Below are 17,555 nucleotides of genomic sequence, written 5' to 3'. Positions count from 1 at the left end.
TTAATGTGTACAACTGCATGTGCTATAACATGTGGTACATGTTAACCACATGTACATTACATTTTTTTTTCCTGCACGGAGAAAAAAAATCATAAGCAAGCTGGTCCAAATGGATGTCAGCTGCTTTTCAATGAAAGATACCACACATGAATTTTTCCCCTCATGGAATCTTGTGTAAACTCACCAACACAGGTATTCCACAAAGAACAGCCATGTCTGACTGCTAACGATGGTTTCAAACTGCCTACAGAAGACTTACAAGCAGCAAGCTTGAGCATGGAGCATCAATCAATTTTCAGTTAAAAAAAAAGAAAGACAAAATACCTTTGACCCCAAGTTTTAATTATTAATCACACAAAAATGCATCTCAAACTACCTACATAACTGGAAAATTGTGCTTTTCACTGGGGTGGGCTGGAATATTTAGCCCTTGCCTGAATTTTTTTTTTGTTGAGTTTGACAAAAAAGTCCTTACATTAGGTTTCATTCATTATCAAAAGGTTTCAATCTGCAGGGGCAGTTTTGTGAACCAAACAATCGGGTTACTTATCTTGTTTTAAGGGTATTATATTTTGCCTCAATTATGTCTTTCACTTTCCCCAAGTCAGTATGTTGTAGGCCATATGTGAACAAATTCTGTGTTCAGATGGTCAGTTCTGATTTTGTGCAACAAACCATCAGTATGAAGTTACCAAAACAGAGGCAAGGCTTAAAACAGTAAATCACTTTATTTAGTTCTCTCAACGGTGGGTGAGCTTTTTTTTTACATGATGACAGATGAAGTGCATCGGTAAAAGGCTAAAAGGATTTGATACATGCTCTATGAAACCATTCAGACGCGTCATTGAATCCACATATTACAAGCAAACATTACAACTCAAATAAAAACGAATAGTTCGCTTCTTTACCTGACGGAATAGAATAAAAAGATAAGACCCATCCATCGCTAGATACAACGGTGGTAGCAATACACAGGATTGCCCAAGCAGTAAAGTACACGTTCCTTTAAGAAACAGGGAGAGAGAACGCGAAAGCCTAACCTCTGGGTTTTTAAATCCCCAATTCAAGTAGTTTTTACCCTTTTTTTTTCTTGTGTTTGCGTGTTTTGATTTTGCTTAACAAATTCAAGTTCAGCATGGAAAAAAAAAAACAAAATGAAAAAACAAAGAAAAAGTCCAGGTCATTCATGTGTGTTGGAGGAGGGCAGAGGGGGACAGCAGGAAGAGGAGTGACATTCTAGAATCCTGGGACAGGAAACAAAAAGCAGTGGGTGAGGAAGAAAGAAAAGGTATGTGGGTGGGGGATTAGCCATCTTTGTGGGGGACAGAGATGTCAAGATTGGCTGTTGACCTCAGCAGGAGCTGGCGGGAAATGGTGTTCAGAGGCTCTCAACCAAACCTGGGTCAATTACTAACGGAAATCAAAAAATTACTTCTACGTTTTCTCCTTTGGCCTATTTAGATGTCAGGCTGGGAAGAAAAACAAGGAGGAGACAATGTCATCACAGACAGAAATCGAGGGCCCAGCATTTCTAACCACAACAAATTGTGACTAGTTGATTTGGAAGGGACCTCCTTGCCTTTGCTCCTTCTAGATGCAAAACAGAAGGCAAGCAGGGTTTCCGTTATCTGTACATTGTGCTGGTCCAATTGGTTCTCGCCATACCAGACATGACCAATAAACCTCTCAGAAGTAAATGGAATCCATTTCAAAAAAAGTAATTTGACTCAGGTTTGGGCCCCATCCACCGGAGACGACACGGTCTCACTGGCGCTGGCCCGAGTAGCGCCCATCGCTGGGCCCTGCACCACGTCCAGAGCCGAAGCTTGGCTTCTGTGCCATGCCGCCCCGAGCAGGGGGTCCCCGGGGGCCCCCACCTCCTATCCTTTCTCTGGGCCCCCCAGGCCCGCCAGGGCCTCTGGGTCGGATGTCCCGTCTGTCCCCCTCTCGGGCCGAGCGTGTCTTTTTCTCCTCCACATTGAGACGCACATCACCCCGAAACTTGATGGGCTGGCGGATAGAAGAGGAGAGAATCATCACATTCAGGAAAAATTCAGGCACAATTAATATATAAAAGCATTTTTTTGTCGGTGTGTATGCAGATGGGGATTTTTGATAAAAATCTCTGAAATGAAGGTTTGTTTCCCGCCAAAGTTGCCAATGATCTAAAACGTAACCCAGAATCAACATGCCCTCTGCTCTGCTACCTTTGCCAAAATATGAACCAGGACAAATTGACCAAAGGACGCAGGATTATTCCCTTTCTATACATAAGTAAAAGAATTTATGACAGTACTTGAAAAGGTGGAGACACTGGGAGAGTGCAGTCTGGGTTAATACTTTTCAGTCAGACAGGGGGCACAGTGTGAGAAGCAATAATGCTACTGGCAGGCGCCACAGTGGCTGGTTCAGCCCGTAGTTGAAAAAAGTTGCAGGTGTGATTGTAAAACGCGAACAGGTCTGTCTGTGTTCTGTTGAAGTATCTTTGAATTAAATGCTCCAGCCCAACTGCTCATTAATTCAATGAGCAACTCCACAGAAGAAACAGCAGCCAAAGAGGGACAAATCAAGGAAGTGGTACCCAAAAAGTCTCAAAAAAAAAAAAAGTTTAACAAAAGTGAAAATGTTAGTAACTTAACAGGCGCAGTGCCCCTTACCCTGTTGCTGAGGATTTTCTGCACGGGCTCAGAGTCGTCAAACACCACAAAGCCAAAGTTTGGTAGCTTTCCTCCACTGTTGATCCTCAGCTCCAGCACTGTACCATATTCTGCAGGAGGGACACAATTAACTTACATGCAAGACAGGAAGCATATGAATTTGTCTACAGATAAAACTGGTATCACAGCTGGTCCATTCCAAAACTCCCCAGCTAGTTTCACCAATTCCCCAGCCAACTCTGTCGGGCTTGTGGAAGGAAACAGGGCACATTATCAATTGCAAAACACTTCTCAACATCCACACCAATAATAACCAACCCAAATTCATACCATTGTAATAATAGCTGATAGGGTGTTATATATTATGCTTACAGATGTAGCAGAGGTGATGAATAACAGCCAACAAAGTTATATTTGACATGCCATCAGGGAAATCTCTACACGTTTGGAACTCATTTTCGGCAAATCAAAATTGCGTGATTGAAAACAGTTGATAAATTCAAATTAAACACCTACTTTCATGTTATATTTTGCACTGTATACGAGATCCTCATTGTCCATTTGCTTTACGCATCAGTATGTAATTCAGTTTAGGGCTGCAAACAAATGACTAATTTACTCTATTGATTGATTTATTGATTTTGTTTTATAATTGGTAATTTAGTCTTAAGTATGACAAACGAATTACAAATTCCCATACCCTAAAGTGATGTTTTAAAACTGTGAACTTAATCTGACCATTAAAAAAAAAACAAAAAAAAAACTCATTTTAAAATAAAATAAACCGGAGAAAGGCAGTAAATCTTAGCATTTGTGAAGATGTAACTATCCAATTGTTGGTATTTTGAATTGACAAATGACAATCAATTACCAAAATTATAATTACTTATCTGTCAATAAATTAATCATCTGATTGTTTCAGCGCTACTTATGTTACAACAATATTTGCTAATTCCTGTAAACCTACTGTGCTCTAAACAAGAGTCTGAGTGGCCTGGGAGCTGACTTACGTTCAAAGAACTCCTTGAGTTCCGCTTTGTCCACGTCGTGAGGGACGTTCCCGACAAACAACTGGTGGGCGTCGGGGTACCTGACCACCCTTCGCACCTCTGACTCACCCTGCTCGCCCTCACGCACTTCAATACAGACACGTTAGAAGTTACTAGGTGAAAGTCAGAAACTGGGTTGTGTAATAGTGCATATACGTAAATATACATATTGAACCGGAATGATGTGTGAGTGTGTGTTTACCTGGCCTGGGTCCCCTGTGCACAGGCGGAGGTCCTCCAGGCCTCTGTTCCCTGGGCCTCTGGTCTCTCTGTGGTCTCTGTGCTGTTGACTGGGATTCTGTCTTCACCTCCACTCTTGGCTGAAACAATATAAAAAGTACATACTTTAAAGAGAGAAAAAGTGAAGAAAGGAAGGAGAAGCAAAGAGGAAAAAAAAAATACTTGCTGTGACCTGGGATTCAACCCTGGGCAAAAGACTGGACAACAACTTTCATCATTATCAAACAGGTGTCGCTTGTAGTGTGTGGTTTCTACTCCAAGCTGGAAAAGTATTGCGTTCTTACAAAGCCACAGCTGCATGATTCTCTCGCTCAAGCAGCTGCGGACCTATTGCTGTGGCTGACTCACAAGTCCAATACACTAATGCATCATCAGCAGTCCGGAGTTTTACAGAATATCAATGACAAGTGTTTCGTTCAAAAATCATACTTGTACCATCAAAAAAGGAAAAAGAACAAAAAAAAGACAATCTAAAAAAAAAAAAGGCTGGCAAGTGCTTGGAAAATGTTCGAGAAAAAAAAAAACATCAAGCGTAAACAATTTCAGACTTACTGTTATGCAAAAAATCATTACCTGTGCTTCAGTGTTCTATATCTAACATTCTGTGAAGGCTTTGAAATTAGATAACAGATTAGCATTATAGTTTCTTTCAGGGCTGGTGATCACCATTGTTAACCACAATTAACCCAACAACTAACCCCAACATCTTTGCGGTGTCTGCAATCGTGCCCTATTTGCTATATAGCGCAATATATTCACCTTCCTCCATCTTGTTTGAGTGTCCACATTCCAACTTTAACATTTATTCACCATTTAGTGCCCTCAAAAATTCCCATGATGCAACAACTGAAATGTAGTTTCCAATGCATGTATAATTTCCTTTCTTTTTTTTTTGGACCCCCCCCCCCCCCTTTCCCCAATTGTACTTGGCCAATTACCCCACTCTTCCGAGCGGTCCCAGTCGCTGCTCCATCCCCTCTGCTGATCCGGGGAGGGCTGCAGACTACCACGTGCTTCCACCGATACATGTGGAGTCGCCAGCCGCTTCTTTTCACCTGACAATGAGGAGTTTCGCCAGGGGGACGTAGTGCATGGAAGGATCATGCAACTCCCTGAACAGGTGCCCCGACTGACCTGAGGAGGTGCTAGTGCAGCAACCAGGACACAGATCCACATCCGGCTTCCCACCTGCAGACACAGCCAATTGTGTCTGTAGGGACGCACGACCAAGCCTAAGGTAACACGGGGACTCGATACAGCGGGTAGGCAATGTAATAGACTGCCACGCCACCCAGATGCCCCGCATGTATACTACTTTATGCTAAAAATACCACAATGCTATGCTTCGTCTCTTCTCATGCACTCTTTTCACCATCAAATAGTACATGACAGGACAAGAAGCCGCAACGATGATTCAGCAGTGTCTGAAACTTCCCTTTATAATTTCCTAAAGAGCAGCTCATTGAGTGTTTAATATGCAGGGAATAGCGAACAAGGGACCAATTCTGGATACAGCTCGATTATTTTTTAACTTCAACAGATGTTTGAAATTAGTTAAAAAATTTCTACACACTCAATGTCAATCTACAATTACTGGGAAAATGAAAGCCCTGATTTTATGCCATAAGCCTTGTACCTCAAGCAGCGCCACATCTCAGCGGACACGAGAAACACATCTCACCATGTGGATGTCCAGGGAATACATTGTCAAAAGGTTACAAAATCTAGTTTCCTGCTAATGGGAACAATTTTCACTATTCTGTTAACGTATGCAGAGACTTCACCACAAGAAAGGATACAAACTATCCAATAAGTCAAAAAAAATTAAAATGCTTAAAAATAACGCAGTTGCAGAATTAGTTTAAAGGGGCAGGTAACTTGAAAAACTAAAATTGTTAGAATTCCAGTCAAGTCAGTTTATCTTTTTTATTACAGCAGCTAGCTCAATTTGACGAATTCCCCACTATAAAGAAAGAAAAAAACAAAAGACAAAAAAAAAAAAAAAAAAAAACCAAACAAAATAATAATTAAAAAAAATTAAACTTTTTTTTCCCATCACAACCCCTACCAACAGCACAGCTGATGGTCTTGTTCTCCATATAAAGTTTTGACCAACCAGGCTGTAGTGAACTTACTGGTGCTGCTGGAGCAACTTTGACGTGTGGGGGGATGCCCGAGACAGGTACAGCCCCACTGGGAGGAAGATTCTTACTGGTGACTGACGCCCATGAGAATGGCTGGGGGAGGACAGAAATACAGAACATGATGAATACAGACCAATTACCCTTATTGTGCATTTCTCCTTCAAGAAATTCTTCCTCAGATGCATTCTAGGTTGGTACTCGTGGGAAAGTAGCCACTTTGTAATTGCATAAAACTAATTTCCCAAAATTAATTGTCCTGCAATTAAAAAAATAAAAAATAAAATGAAAATTAATCCAATCTGAGGAACCAACCACTGGAGAAAATCAAAGTGTGTAAATTCTTTGAATGGATTGGGTTTTTTTTTTTTTTGACATTGTGTCTTCGTGTATGAATGTTTGTTTTGGTGAAATCTCAAGTTATCCATGTTGTGACTCAAATGAGAAATAAAGTTTCACGAGACACGTTAGGAGACTTGGACAAATTTTTGCTGGAAATGTCAAGGAGAACTTACCGGAAGTACATTACACAGAAACACAGTGCTTTAATGAATAAACTCATTCTTAATCTAGGTTGTTGAGCCGAGTGAACTGACATTACCAAGTCAAATTCCAGTACATTAAGCTGGTGAACGGGTGAATGAAGCGTGATTGTTGTTCATTGTAGGTGCAGAGAAAATGCCAGCAAGGTGCTGATGAATTTTGCCTGGGGTTGCCAAGTTAGTCTCTATCAAAAATTTAGGTAGTTCACTAACCATCCTGTGGCGATACTATTCTACTCTTAATATATAAACAAGTTGGTAGGTAAAAATAGCACAAGTGGCTGGTAATGTGAGATATGCCCAATACAGTTGCCAGCAGGAGGGGAGATGTTTAGAAACATAAACCTTACCCTATTTTCCTCTGGTGCGGTGGGGGTGGGTTCAGCGGGCACAGGGGTGGGTTCTGCTGTGGGTGGGGCAGGGCTTTTCTCGGTCTGTTCCTCTGTTGTCTGCGTCTCTGCCTGTGTCTCCAGCAGCACCTCAGACTTCAGCTCCACTGCAGCCACTTCAGCCTCCTTCTCTGCCTCAGGCTCTGGCTCAGGACTAGTCACTGTTCCTTCCTCCTCCTCGCCCGGAACTGCTGGCTCCGGACTGAAACGGGCAAGAATAGGTACATACGTAGTTTTAACTAATATGCAGCAACTGATGAAACTATACCTTGTGCTACTAAACATGTTCATACACCATATAGCTATTAAACATTCAACAGGTATCATGAGGTAAAAATTGCTTAAATAAAACAATTACAAAGATCAAATAAGATTCAAAAATAGAGGGAAAAAACTTTTGAGTCCAGGCTTGTTGGACCATTGTTAAACATTCATTGTAAACACAAACACCACTACCCAAAAGTCCACATCATGTGTGTGTGTGTGGAGGGGATCTTTGTGAGTACTTGAAGTCAGTGTGAGTTAGGCCCGCGCAATAAAATGATAGCAATATATACCGGTGATAAGACACTTCACCAATAGCAATATGAAAATTGTCCGAAAGTTTAACTTAAATGCATTAAATGCAAACCACCATGAAAGCACATACAAATAAGCGTGCTCCCTTCCTGACTCATAAACAGCCTATCATATCCCTTGATAATGGAACGTGCTATGAGCGACACGCAAACAGCCAATCATTTAACAGGTGTTTTGTTCGGTTGCACCACCGACATGACAAAACAACTGCAAAAGCGTGGAGTGAGAAAGTGAGTGCAGACGGTGAGATCAGTCCTTACATATTTTTATTTATTTGTGTAAATGTATTTATTTGTGTGTGTTTTTCACAGCTGTGTTAACATTAAAATTATTACCTGTGTGCCTTGGTAAATGAAGTGGTTAAATTCCAAGTGGTTAAATTCAAAATGAAGTTGCTAAATTCAATGTTTTTTCTCCTGTCTTTATTAAAAATAGGTCATTAAAAATATCAATAATTATCAATATTGAGTGAAATTAAACATTTTATCATGATTAATTTTTCAGCTATATCGCACAGCCCCAGGTGAGTTAATTCAATGCAAGTTGATGGTACAAGTGATATCACGTACAGCCATTTCTGGACAAATTGTTATAATACTGTCTCTCCAACCAGGAATGTCAGCCCCCCCCCCCCCTTTTCTTTTTTTTTAAAAAAAAGCGAGGATAGTTACAACAATAATCCTTACCAAGGAGTCTGTTGGTAGAAGGTGGCAGACTCCTCTTGGGCCACATCAGGAGAGGGAACCCTCTCTTCAATCTCCTCCACTTCATCCTCAGACTCTGTAGATTAAAAAAAAAAAAAACACCAAGTAACAGTTATAGTATGTATCAGCAAGCAAATCTACAGCTGCTTTCTGCCCAACAATGGTGGGTTGTTTTTTTTTTTAGACTTGGTTGTTCACAGGCAGAGAATTTTAAAAATGGTACATGAAACATATTTGTCAGAATGTGTAATTTAAAGAAAAAAAAGCAGCAACAGCAGTCATATCTTCATGGTTTAAATGATAGAACAAATTATTTAGCATTCATGTATAATAAGGGATCATAATGGTTCTGTGAACAAAATTTTAACTACATTTTGCATCTTATAATCAACATCTAGACCATATCAGCCCTAAGGCATTTAAAGGGACATGAATCTTCCACTATAGCAATATTCATTACAAAATTAAAGCTGGAATAAATCAAAACTATGAAGTCTTTAGGGAAGCCCCTGAAGACAACTGTGCATACATCACTGGGTGCTTTTTTTTTTTTATTAACATGAGCCTGTATATCAGTATAACATGAGTTCAGTACATCAGAAGGGATTTTTGATTCAACCGTCTTAAGTTTCATTTGTTGTTTTGTGTGACTTCAATCAAACGTGGGGCTCTTTGAATTGTCTGTTACAGCAGCTGCACCCAGATTTAACCACCATCAAAAAGACAGCAACAGACCAAAACAACCAAAAATGTTTCACACACAGTACAGCTCATCATATTCTTCGAAAGCCATCTCAGTGCAAATGAGGCCACCCTTCCAGGGATTTATTCAACTTCAGACTTTCCAGACAGGTGGGCGGAAGAATTTGACAGATGTACGATAGCCATGTTAAAAAGCCAAGATGAGAAGCAAGCTGCAAAAAACAAAGGTCAAAGATGAAAGCCTGTGGAAGAACGGACATCAGCCTACCTTCAGGAGGCTCAGAGTCAGAGTCGCCAAACACCTCATCTTGGTAACGGAACACATCATTGTGGACGTAAAACTTGTTTGCAACGGTGCCCTGGGGTGAAAGAGGGGTAGAAAAGTTGACAATATTGATCATACTAGATGAAGTTTAATACACTTGTAATTTTTGTAGCGGGAAACATGAAACACTCAACAGTTTGATGCAAGAATAAGAAAATCATTCTAGTCTGAAAAACATCAGGGCATGAATTACAGTAAGGTACAGAGGATGTCCCTCAATGTCTGCAGAAAACAATAAACAGCCTTACTCCATAGACACTGCTAAGTTTGTCTTATTTGACATTCTCTCCTTCAACACCAATGATTTATCCGTCTTTCACTATTCTAACTAGGTTTACAGCACAACTCACCGATATTACTGAGCTTGTAAAATAGGCTTGGGCGATTGGACGAATATATTGGCAATTGGCTGAGTCCAATCAGCAGTTGGTTCTTTTGGGCGATTTTTTGCATGACTTGTGTCTTTTTATTTTGCTGATTTAAAGGGTTTGCCCCCTCGAGAATTCAACTCAGTAAATAATTAACTGTAAAGTGCAATTCAATGCATGCACGAATAGGAACTGGCAGTTGGAGTTGGGCCATATGCACGTTCTTGTTGCACTGATTTCTGACAAGTCTCACAAAACAGGGCAGCGACTAAATGACAATTAGGCCGTTTTTAGTGGTTGGTGTCCAATCGATTGGTGCTGAAGAGCAACGTCAATTCATAAATCACATTTGAGAACTCGACCAAAACCTGAATGTGTAACCTGTAATTTTTGACTGACATATTGCCCAACCCTATTGTAAAACATGCTTGCAACAGGTCTCAAGTAAAGGGAACAAAGGGAAGGAAAAAGGGGCATGGGATGGGGCTTCTGGTTTCAGAACCCTTCCCAAGTTATATATGAGTTGTGGGGACTTGAATATAAGTTTAAACCCCACAACTCATATTGAACTTTTACTATTTTTGAACTATTTATTTACTGAAATCATTTTTCCTAGCAGTATCTCTGAACAATATACTGAACGAGGGCCACGCGATATCACTAACATGTTAATATCGCAATGGGCGATCAAATCATGTCCAATGTCAAATGGTTGCTCGTAGTGTATGAAATCGAGCTCATTCCACTATTGCACTTGTCAGAATTGTCTGGCTACAAGCATCAGCTTATTCCCTTACAGGTTAATATAATGCACATGGTTGTAAGTTGATTATTCTGTTTAGATCATTTTTTTGCCGCATTCATTGAATGATGCTCTGGATCAGAGCTTTAGCTAGGCTTCTCAAGCATAAAAATGTAAACAGCCCACCTCAGGTGCCAGAACAAAGGTCTGCATGAATTTCCTCATGGGCTGCATGTTGTTGGACAGCTCCCCCATCACCTGCACAACCACGCCCTCGTTCAGGGTGGCGTGGGCATCCACATGTCTAATTTTTGTGTGACAGTCCCTGAAACTCAGAGCCATCACCTTCTTATGGATCTCCTGAAAAGGGAGAGGAAATGAAAAAAAAATTACTAGGGGTGTCTCCAAAGGTTCTCGAACCCTTACGGGCACATGATGATCAAGACTGGCTTGGACTGTTTCTGGAAATATCTCTTATTTATCTTCAGGAGAGAATTTAAGAATGAAAATATTGTTCTAGCATTCTAGGTAGATTATCATATCACAAAAACAGCTTAAAGATCTTGATTGAGCTTGTTATGAGAGGTTGGCAAGAATATTCTGTAATGTCTTAAAATCCTCGTAAGACACTGCTAATGGCTGTCAGACAAATGCCTTTTTTTGTGCTGCAGGCTTTAAGTAAACCTCCCCTGTTGACTAAATAAACAAAATGAAGTTGTTTCTAGCAGTATCTGGAATATTCTAGGGGGGTATGTTATGGGCACAAACGTATCTTGTATAAAGGGAAAAAAAACACAGAGAACATATTCTTTTTTTTTTCTTAGATCATCATCACCTTATGGACCTTATGTAATCAATTACAATGAGGGGACAACATCTGACAGTCAGACCTGCATTTATGATAATACAAAGTATATGCAGCGGGAATACCGAATTAAGATATGTACCAATAAACATTGATACATAACACCAAGGACTAGAAAATAGCTTACACTTAAACACAAGTTGCAGAACAATGCAGTACGTTGAGTAAGTGCTAGAGAAGCCTTAAGCAGTCAATCCAAATAAGATACCTAAATCAATTGTTTTTGCCCTGTTAGACATCAAACTACTTACAGATTGTCCATAAACAGCCTCTACTGGCTTGCCATTGCTGTCTAGACCACCATGCACATAGGAAGAGTTCTTTCCATAAAACCTGAGCAGAAAACACAAGATGAATTTTAGTAAAGTTTTTAGTCTTAAGTAAATATAAATAATTTAATACCATCCATGCATGCACAAATTATTATGTAAAATATCAGTTATGTAAAGCATCATCCCATTCAGGGGTCAAGTTCCTCTAGCAGGCTAAGTACATGGCTTCACATTTCCCATCAGTCTTATGATTTCAATCAAATTAAGAACCTGTAGCTGAATATTCTGAAACTCCTAAGTTTCACCCAATCAATTAACATTACCGTAACGCATCTATAAGTGACCTGGTCTTACCTGTGCAGGTAATCAGGAGCCTGGTTGAGGAGTGTGTAATACTGTCGGACAAACTCTCGCCCGACCAGCTGGGCACTTGGCTTCTCCATCACCATTTCTTTGGTCAACGGAGAGATCTGTAAACAGGAGGAGAAATCAGCTTAGAGGTGAGACGCTGTTTGCAGGAAGAGCTTTAGGGGAGGAAATTCATGTTAGCGCCCAACTGGGCGCTGTATTAAGAACATACCAAATGAGGTATGGAAAGGTATGCTATGATGATTTTGTTAAAAGCATTTCTTATAGCAAATTCAATTTTGTTTGACATACAAGTGGGTTGGAAGGGGGGGGGAAGTAGAAAATTAGGCCTGTGAGCAGGAAAACCCAAGTCTAAATTAAATGGAGAAGAGGGGATAGCGGTTACACAGATTTATGCAACAGCTAATTCCAGTCAAGAAATTACAACTGGTCAAAAGTATTTTACAACTGCAATTCCCCAAAAGGAGCTAGCTTCAATATTATCGGTTACTTTCCCAGCTCTTCTCAATTGAGACAAATGTAAAAATGTTTTTGCCACTATAAAGACACTGTAAAAGCAGTGCACATGCACCAGCGGCCATTGTATTAAAGTCTTAGTACCCTAGAAAATTGTTTCCAAAGTGAATATGGGTGCTGCCGCCAACATTATACTGTAGGTAGCAGCATCACTCTGGTACAAAGAATATTTTTGTAAAGGTGTTGCAAAACTTGCCCGTTGGAAAAAGGACGCCCAAATTGAAATATAGCCGGTGACTGGCCATCCTCAGTGAAGCGTAGCTAGCTGTCCAAATTAAAAATCTGTTTGTACACATTAGATATGCTATTTTGAAGATGTACATTGTTTGTATTTATTGTGGAAAGATTCACCATTAAACTCATTGCACTGATTTAGTTCAAACCAAACACCAGCAGCATGGAACATGGTCTACAAAGATAAGAATGATTTTGATGAGCTTTTCATATATATATATATATAGGGGACAGCTATGGCACAGGAAACATACCCAGTTGTTTACCATTTGTTTTATACTAAGTGAGGATTAGGGATTGCAAGCTAGTATTCTCAAAACACCCGAATAACACTATTCTGAATTGAGGTTCCCGCTACTTATGGACTGATTTTCCAGTTCGGGATGCTAGCCATGTTCATCTGGCTTCACCTGACGCCTTGGCAGGGATTCAATGCGTGAGGATGATAATGACAGGAAAACCAATTCTCAGAAATGGACATCCTCTAAATAGCTCAATTCCTGGCCATCTGGTACGCTGGCTAATTTATTATCAAACCAATACACCACTGATTATCTTTCACATAGGCCACTGCGACCAATCCACCAAGGTGAGGCCAATCTCTTCTGACGGCCACTTAACGTGGGGCTTTCCCAACAACAATAAATGGGGCGTAAGACTTGGATGAGAAAATTATTCTCATGCCTTATTGCTTAAGTTTTACATTTTGAAGAACACGGCCACACACACATACCATTTGAAGAAATACATATATTCTGCATAAAGACAAATGGGAGAAAACTGCTCCATAGCAGCCATGTCAGCAAGCAGCCTGAAGGAAACGCAGGCATGGAATGGAGACAAAGGCCACGCTGTGCCCGCAGTGATAGCGGCGTGGAACATATCAAACCTCCCGCCGATTGCCCGCTCCATCCCGCCACGACACGACAATATTTGATAACCTAAATTTAACAACGGTAAAGTGAAACACGCAACGCGGGCCTGCTAAAGAGCTAACATCTGCGACAACTAGATGAATGAATATGGCCGAAAAAGGATAGGCACGGATCCGATCCGAGTGCACACCAACACGTGCCCAAGTTCTGTCACACACGGAGGTAGCCGGCACACGGCTAATGTCACGGCGATACGCTACGAACACGGTTAAGAAATACTGGTTGGAAAAATACGACACACTTATTATTTCAACGAATAAGAAAGTTAGCTAAAGTGAAATGGCAGGGACAGGAAAATCACGATTACATGGGGGGGGGGGGCGACAACCGGGGCTATATGGAGGGGGGTGGTTATAATCTGAAAATTGAAAGTACAACATTCACTGATATGTTTGAGAAGCTGATAAGTTTTGGCGCAACGTTGCTACAATTAAACAAAAAACAAAAGTTCCGACTATTTTAGTTATTTGCCGTTTTTTAAACCCGAACAAAGGCTAAAATGTGATTGAATACATAGCCAAGGGGCACAGCGCTGAGCTAATGCTATAGCTAACTACGTCTCATTTTCCAGCATATAGACGGATCCACAAAGGAACGACCCAGTTAACGTAGCATGCAAGAAAAAAAACCGACATTTCGTCGCAAAATAAATTAATTTGAGTAGCTGAAGCATTTTTTTGTGGCGTCATTGACTGACTTACCAGTGATTGATTTGATATTTTTGATTTGAAAACGAGTGATTTCTTTGAATCACCTCCGGTTGGACCAGGCGGTTGCCAGAAAGACTAGGTGTTCCCAACGTGCTAAGCTCCTTGCTTGCCGGTGTATGCTTCGCAGGCGGCCCTCTGAAAATGGACAGCCAATCAAATTATACTTTAATAAACTACCACCAATCACCTACCGTTACCGCGAATGTCCGGACATCTCCGCCAATTGCGGCGGGCCTTTGTGCCTACCTGTTTTCATCAAGTAGACCAATCAAACCCTAGTGACGACATATGGGTGCGCTTCATATCTCAAACAAGCGCCTACCGGTCGCCCGGGTACCGTAGCGGTCTATTCCGTTGCCTACCGACACGGGGGTCGGCGGTTCGAATCCCCGTGTTACCTCCGGCTTGGTCGGGCTTCTCTACCATTGGCCTTGTCTGAGGGTGGGAAGCCGGATTTGAAGAGTAGGGTAATTGGCCAAGTACAATTGGGGAGGGGAAAAAAAAAAAAAACAAGAGCCTACCGGTTATGACGCTAACTGACGTAGCTGCACCTAAACCAGTTGTTCGCTTGAGGGCGACAAAGCTGTTTAGTGCGGCCATTGGTCGGGTTAGTTTTAGTTGGTGCCGATCCGTATGATTCACTCGCAAATTCTACAACATTTTCCGCTAATTAGATTGTAAAATGCAGACGAGACTGTCATTCAGTTTTTTTTCTCTACAGTGTAATATACACTACGATACCATCCGACCGCACATACAGTACAGTGGAATTATTAACTGTCGTTTCGGTCGTTATGCCACTGCATTGTTTATAAGGTTGGGGATACCTGCTGTCAGCTGGGAGTGAAGAGGTCGCTTAGATGAGGGATTAAACGTTTCTCTCTCAATATATAGTTGTGTCCAGATGAACTGATTGAACTTTCTGTGATTTTCTTACCTGGATTATTGAGCATGCATAAAGACAATAGTAGTATACCTTTGAGAGGACTGCTGAGAGGGGTTCAGGCTGTCTTCAGCCACATGGACAAAGGTTACCAAGAGCTAATCTTTAGCACTCTTCCCCTTAGCATGTGTGCACGTTATTTATATAGTTTGTACCTAAATGCATGGCATGGTAAGAATAACGGGCCCATATTATGTGAATTCTGCCATTAATAGATAGATAGATAGATAGATAGATAGATAGATAGATAGATAGATAGATAGATAGATAGATAGATAGATAGATAGATAGATAGATAGATAGATAGATAGATAGATAGATAGATAGATAGATAGATGCACGCACGCACACACACACACACACACACACACACACACACACACACACACACACACACACACACACACACACACACACACACACAGATAGATACTAAGATGTGTATCAGGATAAGTAGAAAATAGAGAAGAGCCTCAAGTGAGTTTTCTTTCAGTAGCACGAGTTCCTCTAAAAGAACCAGAGACAGTCCAGTGGTAAATTCCTTCTCTTTTTTCATGACAGTTACAGTAAGCGTGTGAGACGGAAAGTAGAAAAGGAAGTTGAGAACATTTTTTCCCTTGTGTGGCGGAGGGTGGTGGTGGGAGGGGAGGGGCTTCCCAACCTTTGTAGATGAGGCCCTGCCGGCGAGCTCCGCAGTTGTTCCAAATATTTGATGGTAGTGTCTGGCTCAACGGGCAGGGATGGTAAATGGGTGCTCTTTCTCTCGCTCCTCTTTTTTATTATTATGTTGTTTTTTTTACTCTCTCTCTCCTTGTCTCTCCTCTCTTTTTCTCTGACTCTAGTCTCCCCCCAGCCCATTAATAGCTTTGTGTGAAGCAAGTCCATGGAAATGAAACAGCAGAGAAGCAGTGTATGGGCTGACACATGATTGCTGTGTGTTTACCCTTGTGTTGAGTTGTTATGAAAAGATATTTTAAGCACATTACTCTTTCAATACCCGTTGAAAATCTCCCTGATACAAGATGTACTTTCGATGGCTAAGCAACAGAATAAGTGCAAACATTGAACTTATAAATCATTTGCTTCCATTGTGTGTTACAGCATTGTATTGTTTAGTAAACACTGACAAGTACTGGTTTGTTTACATCAGTTTTCTTTCCATAGGGTGATACATAGGTCGTCTACACTGGAGTTAGTCGGTGCAAAGTTGTGTCTCATGGTGTGCAAAACCAAAAACTGAACCTGATGGCTGATATAAAAAGTACAAAAACAAGTCTCGGCATTAGCTGGAATGCCTAGAAAAGTCCAGTCTTGGTTGAAATGCTGCTGAATAAATCACAAAATGTATAAATGATGCTGATTTTTACAGACCCTATCTACACAAGATAGTGAGATGTCCCCACTGATAGAGAGGAAGTGATATACGTATGCAATGCTGTACAGATCTTTGCTGGCAAAACTGCGCAAGCCATACCTTGTAAGCACAAGCCTGGACCTTTATATCAGTCATTACACCGAGGCTTTCATCCAGAGCTTGTTAGCTGTTTGGTATAAATGCAGCATCAGTATAAACTACAATTCATTTATCATCGGTATTCTATATAACCAAATATAAGGAGTGACAATGCCAGTCACAGTGCACATAAAGCATTTGTCACAAAATATGCCTATCGTCCTAAAATGATTATGTATAACGAATAGATACCAGGATAAGAATGACAGCTGATGAAAGAGATGAGACAGGTTTTCCTTTGGAAACTCATTAAAAATGACATTTTAAGTTCTCCAACTAGAGACAAAAAGGAGGAGTTCAAACGTCGTAACAAAGGCAGGGTTGAAAGGCACGAGCGCACATATGATGCACCAAAGTTTCACTATTCTGCCCGCCTTTGTATAAATCCTTGTGTTGTACACAAAACAGATTCGCAAATGCATACTTTGTGATATGGGGAGGTTGTTTTTTAAGGACAGTGCTGTATCTACATTAACAAGAGCAGAGGAGATAGTCTAATCTTACTTGCCTACTGTGGTCAAAACATGTTAGTGTGTAAAATGGCTTTCTCATGACACAAAATCGTGTGTGTGTGTGCATGCGTGTGTGTGTGTGTTCACACACGTGTTTGTTTCAGTGCTCATGTTGACAAGGCCACCCTTTATCAGATTATTCCGGCTGAAATTCCTTTGCTGGAGGAGAAAAATGCAGATATGAAGGCATGCAGAGATCTTTTGGATCTTTCATAGTCTTTTATTCATGGAAAGAGTTCTGTCGTGCT

At 40.8% G+C, this 17,555-nt stretch overlaps 1 protein-coding gene across 1 annotated transcript; it reads right to left on the bottom strand.

The window, feature by feature from the left end:
- Positions 1–339: 339 nt before the first annotated feature.
- g3bp1 (GTPase activating protein (SH3 domain) binding protein 1) lies at positions 340–14,427 on the bottom strand. The gene is made up of 12 exons (XM_056281275.1): positions 14,331–14,427; positions 11,930–12,045; positions 11,555–11,636; positions 10,625–10,798; positions 9,272–9,362; positions 8,284–8,377; positions 6,980–7,220; positions 6,082–6,183; positions 3,909–4,026; positions 3,668–3,793; positions 2,658–2,767; positions 340–2,010 (listed from the first exon to the last, which is right to left on the bottom strand). The coding sequence occupies exons 2-12, from the start codon at positions 12,022–12,024 to the stop codon at positions 1,765–1,767; spliced, it is 1,479 nt and encodes a 492-aa protein (XP_056137250.1). The 5' UTR covers positions 12,025–12,045; positions 14,331–14,427; the 3' UTR covers positions 340–1,764.
- Between the last annotated feature and the right edge of the window lie 3,128 nt (positions 14,428–17,555).

Source organism: Lampris incognitus, chromosome 1 (assembly GCF_029633865.1).
Source record: "Lampris incognitus isolate fLamInc1 chromosome 1, fLamInc1.hap2, whole genome shotgun sequence".
Classification (NCBI taxonomy): domain Eukaryota; kingdom Metazoa; phylum Chordata; class Actinopteri; order Lampriformes; family Lampridae; genus Lampris; species Lampris incognitus.
The sequence above is the reverse complement of the archived record's forward strand: the minus strand, read 5'-3'. Positions and strand labels throughout refer to the sequence as shown.